The 14,992-nt window shown below is 37.9% G+C and overlaps 1 protein-coding gene across 1 annotated transcript; it reads left to right on the forward strand.

The window, feature by feature from the left end:
- Nucleotides 1-5,008: 5,008 nt before the first annotated feature.
- Nucleotides 5,009-13,896, forward strand: LOC146496248 (uncharacterized). Its single transcript, XM_085144241.1, has 3 exons — nucleotides 5,009-5,154; nucleotides 11,258-11,264; nucleotides 11,875-13,896. Exons 1-3 carry the CDS (start codon nucleotides 5,024-5,026, stop codon nucleotides 12,514-12,516), a joined length of 780 nt encoding a protein of 259 aa, XP_085000367.1. The 5' UTR covers nucleotides 5,009-5,023; the 3' UTR covers nucleotides 12,517-13,896.
- Nucleotides 13,897-14,992: the final 1,096 nt, after the last annotated feature.

Here is a 14,992-nt window from a genome sequence, read left to right on the forward strand (position 1 = left end):
CAGCAGATTATTCATGACAGTTTGAGTTTAAAATGATCCAAAACGGGGATCTGGGTTCATTTGTGTAAGTAAGGAATTCCACATGTCGATGCTCCGAACAGAAATTACGATTTCCACAATGGCACCCATAGATGCTGCACATGTTACTGAGATTTATACAAAAAGCTTTAAGAGGAAGCTCACTGCACACCCGGGGAGCCAAATTGTGCAAACATTTATATTATATTTTTATGCTATTGAATATAATAAAATGACCAAAACTAAACACTGTCGTTGTGTGACCTTACTGACTTATTGTCCATAATTCTAATTGCCCATCTTTATAAGGGGCCCGATTTTTGCAGATGCTGCTTCCGACCAAGAAATAAAACAATAACTGCAAGAAGCTTGGGGGCTAGTTCAAAGACATCCACATTTCAGCAATATTTGGCTCTAAATTGGCAACAGGTGTGAATGCTAGCGTGGATGGCTGCCTCTCTGTGTTAGCTCTGTGAAAGCCTGGTGACCTGTCCAGGGTGTACTCCGCCTCTCACCCTATAACAGCTGGGATCCAACTTAACTACAACCCTAAATTGGATGGATGGATGGATGGATGGATAAATCATATTATCATCTAGTTCGCCTTTGCAACCTTACTCACCTTTTCGACTTGTTTCTCAAATCTTAAGATGGGAATCTAAAAGAATAAATGGATATTAAACCTCTGAATTCTGTTCCATCCATTGTCCATTAATCTTTAGATCTGACTTACTGGCTTAGTTTGAGAACTGAGCTCTTGAAGAAAAACAAACTGCCACCATTTTCTTATTGTTGAGCATGTTTTCAAACCATGCGCTGCCATGGACTGTAAATGATGGAGACATCTTTTATGTATTTTACTGGACTCCATTGTCCCAGTGCACTGTTACTGACAATAGTGCACTGTGACTGTGGAGTCAATCTCTGCAGGACAAAGCCTTCAATATCACATTCACATAAATGCAACTCAGAGCTGCCACTTAACCCAGCCTGCATCATGTGTTTGGACTCTGGGAAGAAATCAGAGAATTCAAAGCAAATCAACACAGGCAAGGGGACAAGATGAAATTCAACACACTGAAAGGACCTCACTGGCTATTGTTTAAAATATATTCAAGAACATCACTTATGCAGAACCACAATTTGAACCAAACCACATCTCATATAAGCTGCTCTCCGTTTCATGACCGAGACAAATCTCAGTGACTTACTGTGGAATCTTTTTGAATCCACACCCAAACCATGAGCAACAAGTTGCATGTGAAAAGATTTTTACAGTTTCTATCCTGCAATGGCACAGCATGTCTGGCAGTCATGAAGGGCACAACCACCAAAAAGCTCTGCTGTCTTGTTCCACTGCCAAGCCATAATTACAGCAATAAGGTTGGAGAGGCTCGTTAACCTTAATCTAGGAATTATACTGTGGCACCAGGGAAAGGAGGACGTGTTGTGTTGTGTGCTTGTACATAGGACCTGGAATTAGACATTTACCACAGAGGGGGGCTGGTGCTGCTTTGAACTACACCGAGTGAGAGTTGTGGTTCATGCAGTTCACAGAGCGCCGTATAGATCCTGCTTGAAACTCTTACCTACTGTGTGCTGTTTGAAATGGAGGGAAAGTCCTTTTGTTAGTCTCTACCTCCATCGTGTGGTTTAAATGTAGCATTGCTCACTTATCTTATATACAATGTTTTGTTCATTAAGCCCCACTGACCTATGAATATCTCAAGGATAAAAATGGCAGCTAGCTGAAGGGAAGAACAAGTGTTGTTTCTACACATAATAGACAACTTAGCAAAAAACAATTTTAGCAGCCAGTCGCAAAGACATAAATTGTTACCATTTCTTTTGTTGAATATATGCATCAACAAGGTGATTCCCACAGAGATGTTAGCTGAAAACTTTCAGCAGGCAGTCCTTGGAAAATTGGAGAAAACTAGACAAGTGGAGAACAAAAACAAAGAAGAAGAAGAAGGAGAAGAAGAAGAAGAAGAAGAAGGAGGAGGAGGAGCATATCTAAAACAAAGCAATTTACAGCAGCTGAATTAGAGCGTGGGCCTGAACATTATCGAAGCAGTGTGGGATCATTATCTCATCTTAACAGAGAAAAGAACAAAAGGCCTCATTTCTCCAGGTCCAAGAGTTCCTTTCTATGAGGCCTCAGTGCTTTACAATACCAAATGATGTGATGGAGAAATTAGGTTGTGTCCCTTTTCACTCACTCTTAACTTTTTGTTTTCACTTTCTCTAACTGATTTGTTTATGCACTAAAACTACTGTAATAGTTTTAGAAAAAAGATGTTTTTTTTAGGGTTCAAGTTTGACAATAATTATAATAAACAGTTCAGGAAGCATATTTTATGGCACAAACTTCAATAACAGACATAAACATTACATCATTAGTACTATTCTAAGTGTTGTTAACCACACTTTAGTTGATCATCATCAAAAAAATTAGCTATTTTGCAAAGGTTAACTGACTATCATTTGACCATTTATTACTTGTAGTTGTTCTAAAGCTAAGGATTAAAGGCAAAGATTAAAGGTTGTGCTTTCCAACTTTTAACATGATTCTGACATGATTCAGCACAATTATCAGCTTGCATGACAATTTGAATATTCTAAAGAAATACACACAAGGAAAACTAACTTTGGCTTCTCCCTTCTTCACAACAAATAGGCATTTTTGAGTTGGCACCAAAACGTAATAACTTTGATTTTGCTCATACACAATAAAATATGTGACATATCATTTCATGTGTCATATCAGCATATCTCAGTCAAATGTTTACATACAGAAGAAGATTAAATAACAGAAGCAGTTCCCTTCGTATTACATGACATCGAGAGGCTATTACGACAGGCCAATTTACTGCTAATTCTATGAATCGCCAAAAAGTTAGTAAAATGTTGCAGCAAAGTAGGCGTTTCTCTTCATGTTATTCTCAGGTGCATGAAATTGTGTAGGCGAATGTTCCGTATCTTACAGGTCTTTCCTAAGAAGACCAAAATTTGCTTCCTTAGAACTGTTCGTGGTACAATTGCTGATCTAATCAAAGCCATTCATTGCCTGCTCAAGACTGCAAATATGTTGCAAACCTCTTGCAAACTGCAGCAGGCTATTTGGTCATCGCTTGTTCAGAAGAGACCATTAAACAGGTTCAAACGTGTCTTAGCTGTCACAGTCAGGTCAGCACTGAAATATATAAACAGATCTGTGTAAGACAGACACATGTTTCTACAAACCTTGAAGGACATGAAAGAAAAATATATGGCACATACCTAGAAAAAAATGTCATTAGTTACATCTTTTCACACAGGTTGATTTCACAAACTGGGATTGTTTAGCAGCACTAATGCGTCAGGTAAATAAACAACTTCTCAAAACTCATTTACTATAAGACTTAGATTTCTTTATTGTAAGTGGAAGGTATGTTTGTTTACCATAGTGCAGTAGTTAACACATTCACCCAAACAAGGAGAAGACTGTGTAACTGCACAGGCAGATTCTGCTTAAGTGTCTGTAGGTGTTTAGAGTTTGCACCAACATTCGGTAGCAGGTTGTTTAAAGCAGGTTATAGTCTAAGAACCGCATGTCACTTAAACCACTTGCATACTTTGTAGTTCAAATGTTTTAATGAATTCAGGTCAAGTGATAAAGATCAGTATCAGTACCTACACAACTTTGGTTTCAACTTTTCAACTTATCTTTCGCAACCATTTTATCTTCAGTAGCAACCTTAACAGTCACAAAGCCCACCCCAGTCAGTCTCTCTTGGTCTGTGACTGACTGTGACTTCTTTTTTGTATTTGCTTCTGAGAATTAGATTAGAAAATTGGTAATAGGAAGGCTATGGCAGACACCAGAGTCCTAGTGCGCCTTTTATGCAGAAAAACACTAAAAAATACTACAAAAATACAACGAGATCGAAAGATCAGTGACGGACATTTTAGATCAACTGTTAAACTGACACGCAGTTGTTCGCACTAAAGGAAAACACCACCATCATCTCATGCGGCTACCACATTGCTGCAAGCTGCAAGGCTGGAGCTTAACAACAACAAATTCTCTCCCTGATAACAGGACTGTGTTTATCTCCCATCTCCAACACCTGGTCTGCTATCTTCCAAGGCCGATGTTTAGACGGCGGGTCCAGCTCAGCGCCCTCCGATGGCAGCAGATGCGGATAGCTGTGTCTACATAGGCCTACTTCTCGCCCCTTACCCACCCCTGTTGCTTGTCATGTGCTTCATTGTGTTGTAATGTGATAATTTCTGCGCTCTCCTCAGAGTCCAGCAGGAATAGGGGTCTCTTTTTTTCCTCCTCCACTTGCCCATTGTACTGTACTTTCTGTGTTTTTCCATAATACTACCGGTATTTCACCGGAGGGTAACCTTTGTGTGACAAATAAAGGTTTTCTGAACATACTAAGAACTAAAACTAAACTGAAACAACAAAATCCAATTCTCCAGGACAAAGAAGTCAGATCCATGGAGGCCCCACCTTACAACTTACAGGACTTCAAAAATCTGTTACTGTCTTGGTGCCAGATACACACCTCTGGGGGTCTAGTGGACTCCATGCCTGGATGGTTCATGGCTGTTTTAAAAGCAAAAGGGGGAGGAACACAACATTAGGCAGGTGGCATAATGTTATGCATAATCGGTGTTTACATTAATACATCTGAAATTAATTAAATGGCTCAAAAGGTGTTAAAAGTGACACAATATTTGGCTGGTAAAGACAGTCGTACAAACAAAAACTGATAGACAACTTGGTCCTTGGAATAGGAACAATTTTATTAAACCTATTGTAGTCATTTACTGTTGTTTTATTTATTACTTTTATTTATTTTACCTACCTTCAATGGAAGGACAACAAAAAGTTATTCTCAAAGGCTTTTCCCTCCATTGTACGCTACCTTTGTCATCTGCATCAAAACTCTGCTCATCCGTCATAGGACACTGTATTGATGATAATGTATTTTGTTTCCCACAGACAAAGATGACACAATCAGTTACTATGACAACAATGAGTAGTGCGGAGCCCACAAGCATTAATTCCACTGAAAGCCTAGGGAGATTGCCCAATTCTTGCCATTGCAATAGACGTCACCACTGCAATAAGAAAACCAAGTAACTGTTGCACTCCTTCTGTAGGTTTATGCTTATGTATATGATGCAGAAAGGATTGCACAGCGACACATGGCCTGCACCTGCTCTGGTTCCCGTTTTATTTTAGGGTGATTAAAATCATCGGTAGCACATTTTGCTGCATTTTTAGAAAATTAAATTCAACTTAAATCTGTGAATAGTGGCAATGACTTTTCATACACAGACTAACAATTATAACTCCCCAATTTTATGTCTCATATCAGCATGTCCCAGTCTGTCTCCTTTTCAGGACTAGTTTTCCTGGGTAAGCAGCTAATTTCTTTACTTGGTAACATCATTTGTCACGGTGGTGTTTTGAAAACAATTCGATGAATCGCTAAAAAGTTAGTAAAATGTTGCAGCAAAGTAGACGTTTCTCTTCATGTTATTCTCAGGTGCATGAAAATGTGTAGGCGAATCTTCCGTGTCTTGGACCTTTCAGGTTTTTCCTATGAAGACTGAAGCGACACCTCCTCTGTCTAGACCTGAGAGAGCACTCCCACTCACACAGTCAGACACATAAATGTCCTCTCTGTCAGAGAAGTCGTTCTGCTGCTGAACTGAAGCTGTGAATTCATTCAAAGTGTTATTTATGGTGGCCCTGAGAGGCCAAACGGATTGCAACTTCAGAAAACACTTGCAAAAAGAAAAATGCTGCAAAAAGAAAAAGCACTTGCAAAAAGAAAAGCGCTGCAAAAAGAAAAACACTTGCAAAAAGAAAAGTGCTGCAAAAAGAAAAACACTTCACACAGCTGAATGGAGCTAAAAATAAATGTTTGTTTCAGTTTTATGAAGCTTTGAGTATTTTGGATCAGTAGTACTGCTGTGTTTGTTGCATCATATTGCTGTAATTGTTTATATGCTTTATATATTCTGAGGTAAGTTGATCTATAGTGTTACATCATATTCTATAAGGACGTTATGTGTTTGTATACTTTCTGCCCAGTTTGACCCATTTAGCAGAAGTCAGCCTGTTTAAGGCTCTGATATCTATTCTGTATGACTTAAAGCAGTTATGACATGGTCTGATTTTCTCACCCAATTAAGGAATATTTCATATATCAGTCTACTCTTCATTCTATCAGAAACAGTTATCACAGCTCGTACAATTGCTTCTTCCACACATATATGTAAGCATTGAGCCAAATTTACTAATGCCAACATATTAAAAGAACAATATTTGTCTCTTATATATAATACATCTATATATACACTGTCACAGATACTTGTCTTTAAGTGAAGATTTAAGGTGATAGGAAATATAAATAAATGCAACTTGAATCTTTACTGAAGCTCAGTGTTTGACACAGAGTTCACTCACATGTGATGTGACAATAGAAGTGATTTGATTTGAGAGTTCAAGCTCACTGCTGTAATAACTTATAATGATTAATATAATAACTATAATATTGGCCATCTCATATTTACACTGACTTTAGTCTCATGAACAACACTAACTATTTGTTATTTACTAGCTAATCTTATATGACTGTTCAGTACAGATATGAAGCCCAACAATCATGTTTTACAGTCCTGTGGTCTCAGCCTCAGATACTTATTAAATCACACAAAGCTCGTGTAGAAACAAACAAATGAACAAAATATGTTCTCCTTCATTTCTGTCAACCACACGTTTCCCGCTATCATGGTTGCTAGGAAACCTGGGCAGCGCGACGGAGGCTAGACCGTCCCATTTCACAAGCCTCACACTTCCGGCCTTAGCGGTCTTTGAGTACGCGGCCCTTGAGGACCGTTGAGGCTGCGTACTTTAAGGCTGCAGACCCTGAATTGGGATACAGCAATTCAGGGACTGTTTCCCAATTCAGGGTCTGAAATGGGGCGGTCTAGCCTCTGTTGCGCTGCCCAGGTTGCCTAGCAACCATGATACTAACAGCTGGAAACGTTTCATACAGCTTTGTTTGACAGAAATGAAGGAGAACATATTTTGTACATTTGTTTGTTTGTTTCTACACGAGCTCTGTGTGATTTGATAAGTATCTGAGGCTGAGACCACAGGACTGTAAAACATGATTGTTGGGCTTCATATCTGTACTGAACAGTCATATAAGATTAGCTAGTAAATAACAAATAGTTAATGTTGTTCATGAGACTAAAGTCAGTGTAAATATGAGATGGCCAATATTATAGTTATTATATTAATCATTATAAGTTATTACAGCAGTGAGCTTGAACTCTCAAATCAAATCACTTCTATTGTCACATCACATGTGAGTGAACTCTGTGTCAAACACTGAGCTTCAGTAAAGATTCTAGTTGCATTTATTTATATTTCCTATCACCTTAAATCTTCACTTAAAGACAAGTATCTGTGACAGTGTATATATAGATGTATTATATATAAGAGACGAATATTGTTCTTTTAATATGTTGGCATTAGTAAATTTGGCTCAATGCTTACATATATGTGTGGAAGAAGCAAATGTACGAGCTGTGATAACTGTTTCTGATAGAATGAAGAGTAGACTGATATATGAAATATTCCTTAATTGGGTGAGAAAATCAGACCATGTCATAACTGCTTTAAGTCATACAGAATAGATATCAGAGCCTTAAACAGGCTGACTTCTGCTAAATGGGTCAAACTGGGCAGAAAGTATACAAACACATAACGTCCTTATAGAATATGATGTAACACTATAGATCAACTTACCTCAGAATATATAAAGCATATAAACAATTACAGCAATATGATGCAACAAACACAGCAGTACTACTGATCCAAAATACTCAAAGCTTCATAGAACTGAAACAAACATTTATTTTTAGGTCCATTCTGCTGCTGATACATACTTTAGGTTTCTGAACATTAAACTTGTTGCTGCCTTTCATAGTGTGTAACTTGAAGGCCCTGAGTACTTTCTCCCACACTGAAAACACTGGGATGATAAAATTATTTGAACATTACCTAATAAGACTGATTCAGGACAGACAATTAGTGATTTTAAACTTTCCTAGCAGTCCTTCACAAACAGGGAACAGTCTGTCTATTCTCTCCATCTGTCAGCTGCTGCTGGCTCTTCCTCCTCCTCTTCCTCACACACTGCTGAGTTTGTCCTGGTGGATCATTGGGGGTGCAAAGCCTCACAGATGATGTGCAGCAGTGGGTCCCTCAGTCTGTCCTCACTCTGGACACTTGCAGTCGTCACACATGGAAATGTGTGATAAGCTGCAGGATTCAAACACAAGTGTAACTTATAAATACATGTTCATACTTTTATTCCACAATCAGAGAGAAAGAAACAGAGAGAGAGAGTGCAGGACAGACACACAGGTGACAGTCTCAGGTGTATACACTGCTACAAACAGAAGGATTTAGTGTTATTACGAGTGCTAAACAAGAAGAGTTCCCAGCTGGTACAGTGGACACATGTGTGACTGCTGTGATTAAAGCATCTTTCTTTCAGCTTAATGAGTGTAGGAACCATAATTAAATGTATTGAATTTTTTGATGATCACTGGGTTTTCATTTGTTTGGTTGCTATGGTGATGTGTAATGGGAGTCACGTGGGTGCTAGCGGTGACATTAAGAGGGCGTTGTCAGTCTGTCATTCACTGGTTTTGATTTTGACAGAGAGGAGGGATGGGTAGCCGTAGTTTTTGTTGACCGCTGCACAACATGTTTCGTCTTGTTACATTAGAGCCTGTGACGTTGTAAGAGTCCAAATCTCGAGATGACATTACTCTGTAAACACTTTAATAAACAAGCAAACAATTCCACCTCTCGCATTATTGCTAAAGTTGACAGCGCGTCAGGCAAATAGGCGGGCTCCATCCCCGGCCTCTAGCGACTGTGGAAGTCGCTACAATGAGTGAACCGTCAGCTCGTTCAAACACACGTTAAAGTCCGTTTGGCTCAACACCACCGAACAGAGGCAGCAATATAACATAGCTAACATTAACAGTGCAGTGAATCCTGCTTGTGCCGTGATATTCAGGACTGCAAACCGAGCAGCATCACTGACTTTCAGCCTGTTGTGTTTGTGGATATATGACTGACTTTAATTATCCACAAAATCATCACATTCTCTGTAAGATTAAGGTCGACTATCGAATGGCGTATAAAGTAAAGACTTTAAAACAAAGTAAACGCTGAAAGTACAAACATCGCTAATGTCACATAACTTTGCCGGCATGTGGCCAACAGTGATGTTTTAATGTTCCTCGTTATTAAACATTTGCACATAAATAAGTGACATAATATTCAGAACTTACTTTTGAAAGTTTACTCTTTGGCCGCTCTGCTTCCACTTCGTTGAAGTGTCTCCCAGTCCCAGTGCACTTGTTAGCATGTTTTGGTCAACTGGTCCGTCCGGTTATTGTCTCCCCAGAAACATTTCCGTTGTGTTTTTTCCTATTTCCGTTGTGTTGTGTGTGCTTTTGCAGCACTTTTCTTTTTGCAAGTGTTTTTCTTTTTGCGGCGCTTTTCTTTTTGCAAGTGTTTTTCTTTTTGCAGCACTTTTCTTTTTGCAAGTGTTTTTCTTTTTGCAGCGCTTTTCTTTTTGCAAGTGTTTTTCTTTTTGCAGCATTTTTCTTTTTGCAAGTGCTTTTTCTTTTTGCAGCATTTTTCTTTTTGCATCGTTTTTGTTTTTGCAGCATTTTTCTTTTTGCAAGTGCTTTTTCTTTTTGCAGCATTTTTCTTTTTGCAAGTGCTTTTTCTTTTTGCAGCATTTTTCTTTTTGCATCGTTTTTGTTTTTGCAGCATTTTTCTTTTTGCAAGTGTTTTTCTTTTTGCAGCATTTTTCTTTTTGCAAGTGTTTTTTCTTTTTGCAGCATTTTTCTTTTTGCAGCGTTTTTCTTTTTGCAAGTGTTTTTCTTTTTGCAAGTGTTTTTCTTTTTGCAGCATTTTTCTTTTTGCAAGTGTTTTTCTTTTTGCAGGTGTTTTTCTTTTTGCAGCATTTTTCTTTTTGCAAGTGTTTTTCTTTTTGCAGGTGTTTTTCTTTTTGCAGCATTTTTCTTTTTGCAAGTGTTTTCTGAAGTTGCAGTCCGTTTGGCCTCCCAGGGCCACCGTAGTTATTACATACAGAAGACGATTAAACAACAGAAGGAGCAGTCGGGTAAGTGTATGGTGTACAGTAACGCTGTCATTTGTTTTTTTTATATGACAAATAGAGGTTATTAAGGGATGCAGATAAGACTAAGTCTAATGTAAAGTGTGAAGCTGTATGTAGTGGCTGCAGTGTCTTACACTCACTAATAATAATTAGGATAATTACTTAGTGTCAGGACTGACATTAGACGATGACCCACCTCCCCCTTCAAAAATATTTTTAAAATAAATAAATAAAATCAACAAATCCTTTATTTCAAATTAACAACACTAAATAAAATTACCAAAGCAAGTAACAAAACATGTTACTCAGTAGGTTAGTAGAGTGAAATGTGATGTGGTGAGTGAAATGTTGACAATTTATGGTTTAAGCGCTTCCTTTATCAATTTCTTAGTATGATATTTGTATAAAATTAATATTTTGGGGAAGGTAATGTCTTTCTCATAATGTTATAATTTTAACTCCAAGTTATTATTATTAATTATAGCTTAACATGCATCATTAACAGGATTAGTACATTTTGACTAACCTGTAATAAAGCGATTACATTTGATATTATCAGTAGTTGAAATCAAAATTGTAAAATCTCTAACTTGGTTTCTTAGGACTGTTTGTGGTGTAGCTGCTGATCTAATTAAAACCATTCATTGCGTGCTCAAAACTGGAAACATGTTGCAAACCTCTTGCAAACTGCAGCAGGCTGTTTAGTCATTGCTTGCTCAAAAAAGTCCATTTGCACCAACATTCGGTAGCAGGTTGTTTATAGCAGGTTATAGTCTAAGAACCACATGCTGGTTAAACCTCTTGCATACTTTTGTAGTTCAATCTTTTTGATGAATTCAGGTCATGTGCTAAAGATCACTATCAGTACTTAACCAACTTTAGTTTCAATAACGTCTCTTACGTAACCATTTTGTCTTCAGTGGCAACCTTTACAGTCACAAAGGCCACCCCAGTCCCACTCTTTTGGTCTGTAACTGACTGTGACTTCTTTTTAATACCCTTATGTTGTATAGTGCTACAGTAAGATGCAGACTCACGTGTCCTCTTATCAGAAGCATTTTCCTCTGAGAATTAGATTAGAAAATAGGTAATAGGAAGGCTTATATGCCTTTTATACAGAATATTGAAATGTTTGTTTGAAGACAGTTTCTGTTAACACAATAGAACTACAGATCTGCGAAACACAGTTGCAAATTGTGATTTGTAATTACTTTATTGTATTGCTTGGTTTTACTAAGACCTTTGTAACACCCCTTTCAATCCTTGGAATAGAGACTTGAATGTTTACCTGTGTGCTGGGCCAATAGCTAAGGTTCAACTGCCAGAGCAAAGTGGATGACTAATGACACGCTCAGAAAACTTGGTTTGATAAACTTGTATTCACAAATGAATAATCACATATATATACAATGAAAAAATAGCATTGTAGAGCGGAAGTTGTATTTACCTCTCCAGCACTTATTGAGCACTAAGGGCATTTCTTATCACTGCTATGCAGATGATATTCAGTTATATATCTCCTTTAAGCCTCAAGATGTTTCCAAGCTACAGATTTTGCATAGATGCATAGACTCCATTGGAGGTTGGATGGCTACCGTATTCAATTCAAAATCCTGCTGCTCACCTTTAGAACTTAGACAAGAAGAAAAAAGTGGCTGTCACTCATTTTCTAATAATTGGATTGTTTTTTGTTGTCTTTTTACTCATTGTGATGTGCAATTTCCTTATTGCTCAAAGTTTAATTTCTAAAAATTCTTCTCAGTCAGAAAGTCAGTCTTCAGGAACACAGTCTAAAAAGCCCACTGTGACATTCATATTTAAACGGCCGACAGGGGTAAAACGGAGGGCTCTCCAGATGTTGCTGGCAGTGGTGGGAGTGTTTGTTCTGTGTTTCCTGCCACACCACATAGTTCAAGGCCCCTGGGTTCTGGCAGTGCTGGAGATCGAAGACGGCTTCGGCCACGTGAAGTACAGCGAGACCACTCGTCAGTTGCTGAACGACGCTCATCAGATCACCCTGGTTCTTATGGGCCTCAACTGCATTTTGGATCCTGTAGTTTATTATTTTGCCACAGGGAAGTTTAGAGGAGAAATCAAGGCCCACATTAAAAAATTAATCCCATGCACCCAAACTCGGAGCTACCACTTAAACCAGCCTGCATCACCTGTTTGGACTCTGGGAGGAAATCAGAGGCCTCATAGGAAACCCACAAAAGCCGGGGGGCAGGATCAAACTTATTACACTGAAAGGAGCTCTGTGGTTATTTTATAAAGTATTTTCAAAAATCTAACTTATCCAGCATTTTTAACCAAACCACATCTCAGATAAGATTCTCTCCATTTTATGACTGTGGAATAATTCTGAATCCTCAATTACATTATTAAAGAGGACATGAAACACTACACATTTGAAGGCACAGTGGAGCCCTGTTGTAAAAAAACAAACAAACTGTAATTGAGGTAATATGGATTTAGGAAATAATTGTTTTAGGTTAAAGTTTTTAGAGCAAGTCTATGGTTTGGTTGGTTTCTGCTGATAGACTTACATTATGTTATGTTAGTTAACTAGTGACAGAACCAACAACTCAGAGGAAAACAAAGAGACTAAAATTAAAAAGCAGCCTAAGGGAATCACATTTGTACTGCCCCTGGCTGCAGCAGTGAGTTTGATGATAATAAACCAAGGAGGTACTGTCTACTTTCACTCTGTCAATTTAGCAGTAAGTCATATTTTTCTTCAAAATATATGGAAATGAGGGGTAGCTCAAGACTTCCACAGTGTTGTACCTTTGGCCTATACCTCTAACTGGTTTTAATATAAATACAAGAGATTTGTGATTTATGACACATCATCTTGTGGAAGTTAATCTCTGTGTTATCTTGTGACATTATTACAACATTCTCTTAGACATGATGGATTGTTTAATGGAAGTTGATTCATGGAAGATAAATTGTTAAACAATATGCAAAACCCAATTTGTATGTACTGAAAACTCTTTCTCTGTCATTCTTCTTTACCATCTTTTCCCCTCTCACCTACCTCACATGTTTTTATTCTTATTTCCTCATCAGTGAGGATCTCATTGTTATGGTAACCCACTGGTCAAACCTTTTTCTTTAATGGAAGGACTTTTCTCACCTTTTTACATTCACAGGGTTCCCTCTGAAATGTATATGCGTTTTTGTAAATAAAAACATGAAATCAAATTTGATCAGAGGATCTCTGCCTTTATTAATTCCTTGCATTCTGATTGAATGCCTGTAATGATAGCACATGATGATAACTGAGGGCCAGTTAAGTAAGTATAGCAATTTTAAATATGATGATGTCAGCTGTGGTGGCAGTAGCAATACAAAGATACTCTTCTAAAAATCAGGTGCAGGAGTGTTACAGATGTGCCACTCTGCCACACATGCCTGTGTAGATCTTTGATGTGTTTTATTAGGAGCAATGAAAGGGTTAACCCAATAATGTTACATCAGAGGACACCAGAATCATTTTAGCTTATATCTCAGAAGTGTATAACATAACAGCTAGCCCTACCAGCATGAACCAACCACATAGTGAACAGATTAATAAACATTGCACTTCTACATAAGTGGATTCTCTAAATGTATTTCTTTCACATTTTATTCGACAGTGCTCAGTTACATTTATAAAAATGGGTCATCATTTCAGACGAAACATTATAAACTGTCATTCTCGTGAAAACTACAGATGTTGTTGGACGGAGAGAAGCTCAATGTTTGGCAGACACACCTGTTCACAGTAAAGTTTTTTACACCATTTCTGATAAATATACTGCAACAAGAAAGCCAAGTGACTGTTGCACTCCTTCGGTTTGTGCTATGTATATGATGCAGAGAGGATGGCACAGTGACACAGGACTTGCATTTACTCTGGTTCCCGTTTTATTTTAGGATAATTAACCCCCAAATTTTATGTCTCATATCAGCATGTCCCAGTCATTCTCCTTTTAAGGAACAGTTTTCCTGTGTAAGCAGTTCTTTCTTTACTTCATAACATCATTTCTTTGTTGTAGTTTTTGGAGTTTCATGTTATTATCAGGTGCATGAAATCGTGGAGGTCAACACGTATTTTGGACCATTCGGGGCTTTCCTAAGAAGACTGAAGCAACACCTCCTCCGTCTAGACCTGGGAGAACACTCCCACTCACACAGACACGTAAATTCCCTCTCTGTCAGAGAAGTCACTCTGTTGCTGAACTGAAGCTGTGAGCTGAGCTCACTGAAGAAGCTTCTCGGATGAGAGGTGAAACGTCTTCAAGCAACTTGAAGTCCAGACACTTTTCTTTCCAAGCTCCTTAGACTACAGAGAGGTGGTGGTACAGGGTGAATTTGTGTATTTTGCTATATCATTTTTATGTTTTGTCAACATTAAATGAAAGAAAAGAAACAAAAACTGTCCCACAAAATGCCTGTGGACATCATTGACGTGTTATATTAGGAGTGATGAAAATATGCTAATGAAATCAAACAAAACATCAATCAGATCTTTATTTAAACCATCATTCTGACCAATACCTCCAATTATGACTCACTGATGAGACAGAAACTTGTTAAATTAGATAGCTGGCAGCTTGTAAATTAATCACAGACATTAATGAAATGCATGCAACACAAGATTTAAAAAAAAAAAAAAAAAACAGAAAAAAAAACAACTTCTCAGAAACCTCAAGCGACTCTGGTTTTAATTTGGGGCAAATTAAAAATGTTCTTGTGACCTG

This window comes from Neolamprologus multifasciatus, chromosome 19, assembly GCF_963576455.1.
Source record: "Neolamprologus multifasciatus chromosome 19, fNeoMul1.2, whole genome shotgun sequence".
NCBI classification, from domain to species: domain Eukaryota; kingdom Metazoa; phylum Chordata; class Actinopteri; order Cichliformes; family Cichlidae; genus Neolamprologus; species Neolamprologus multifasciatus.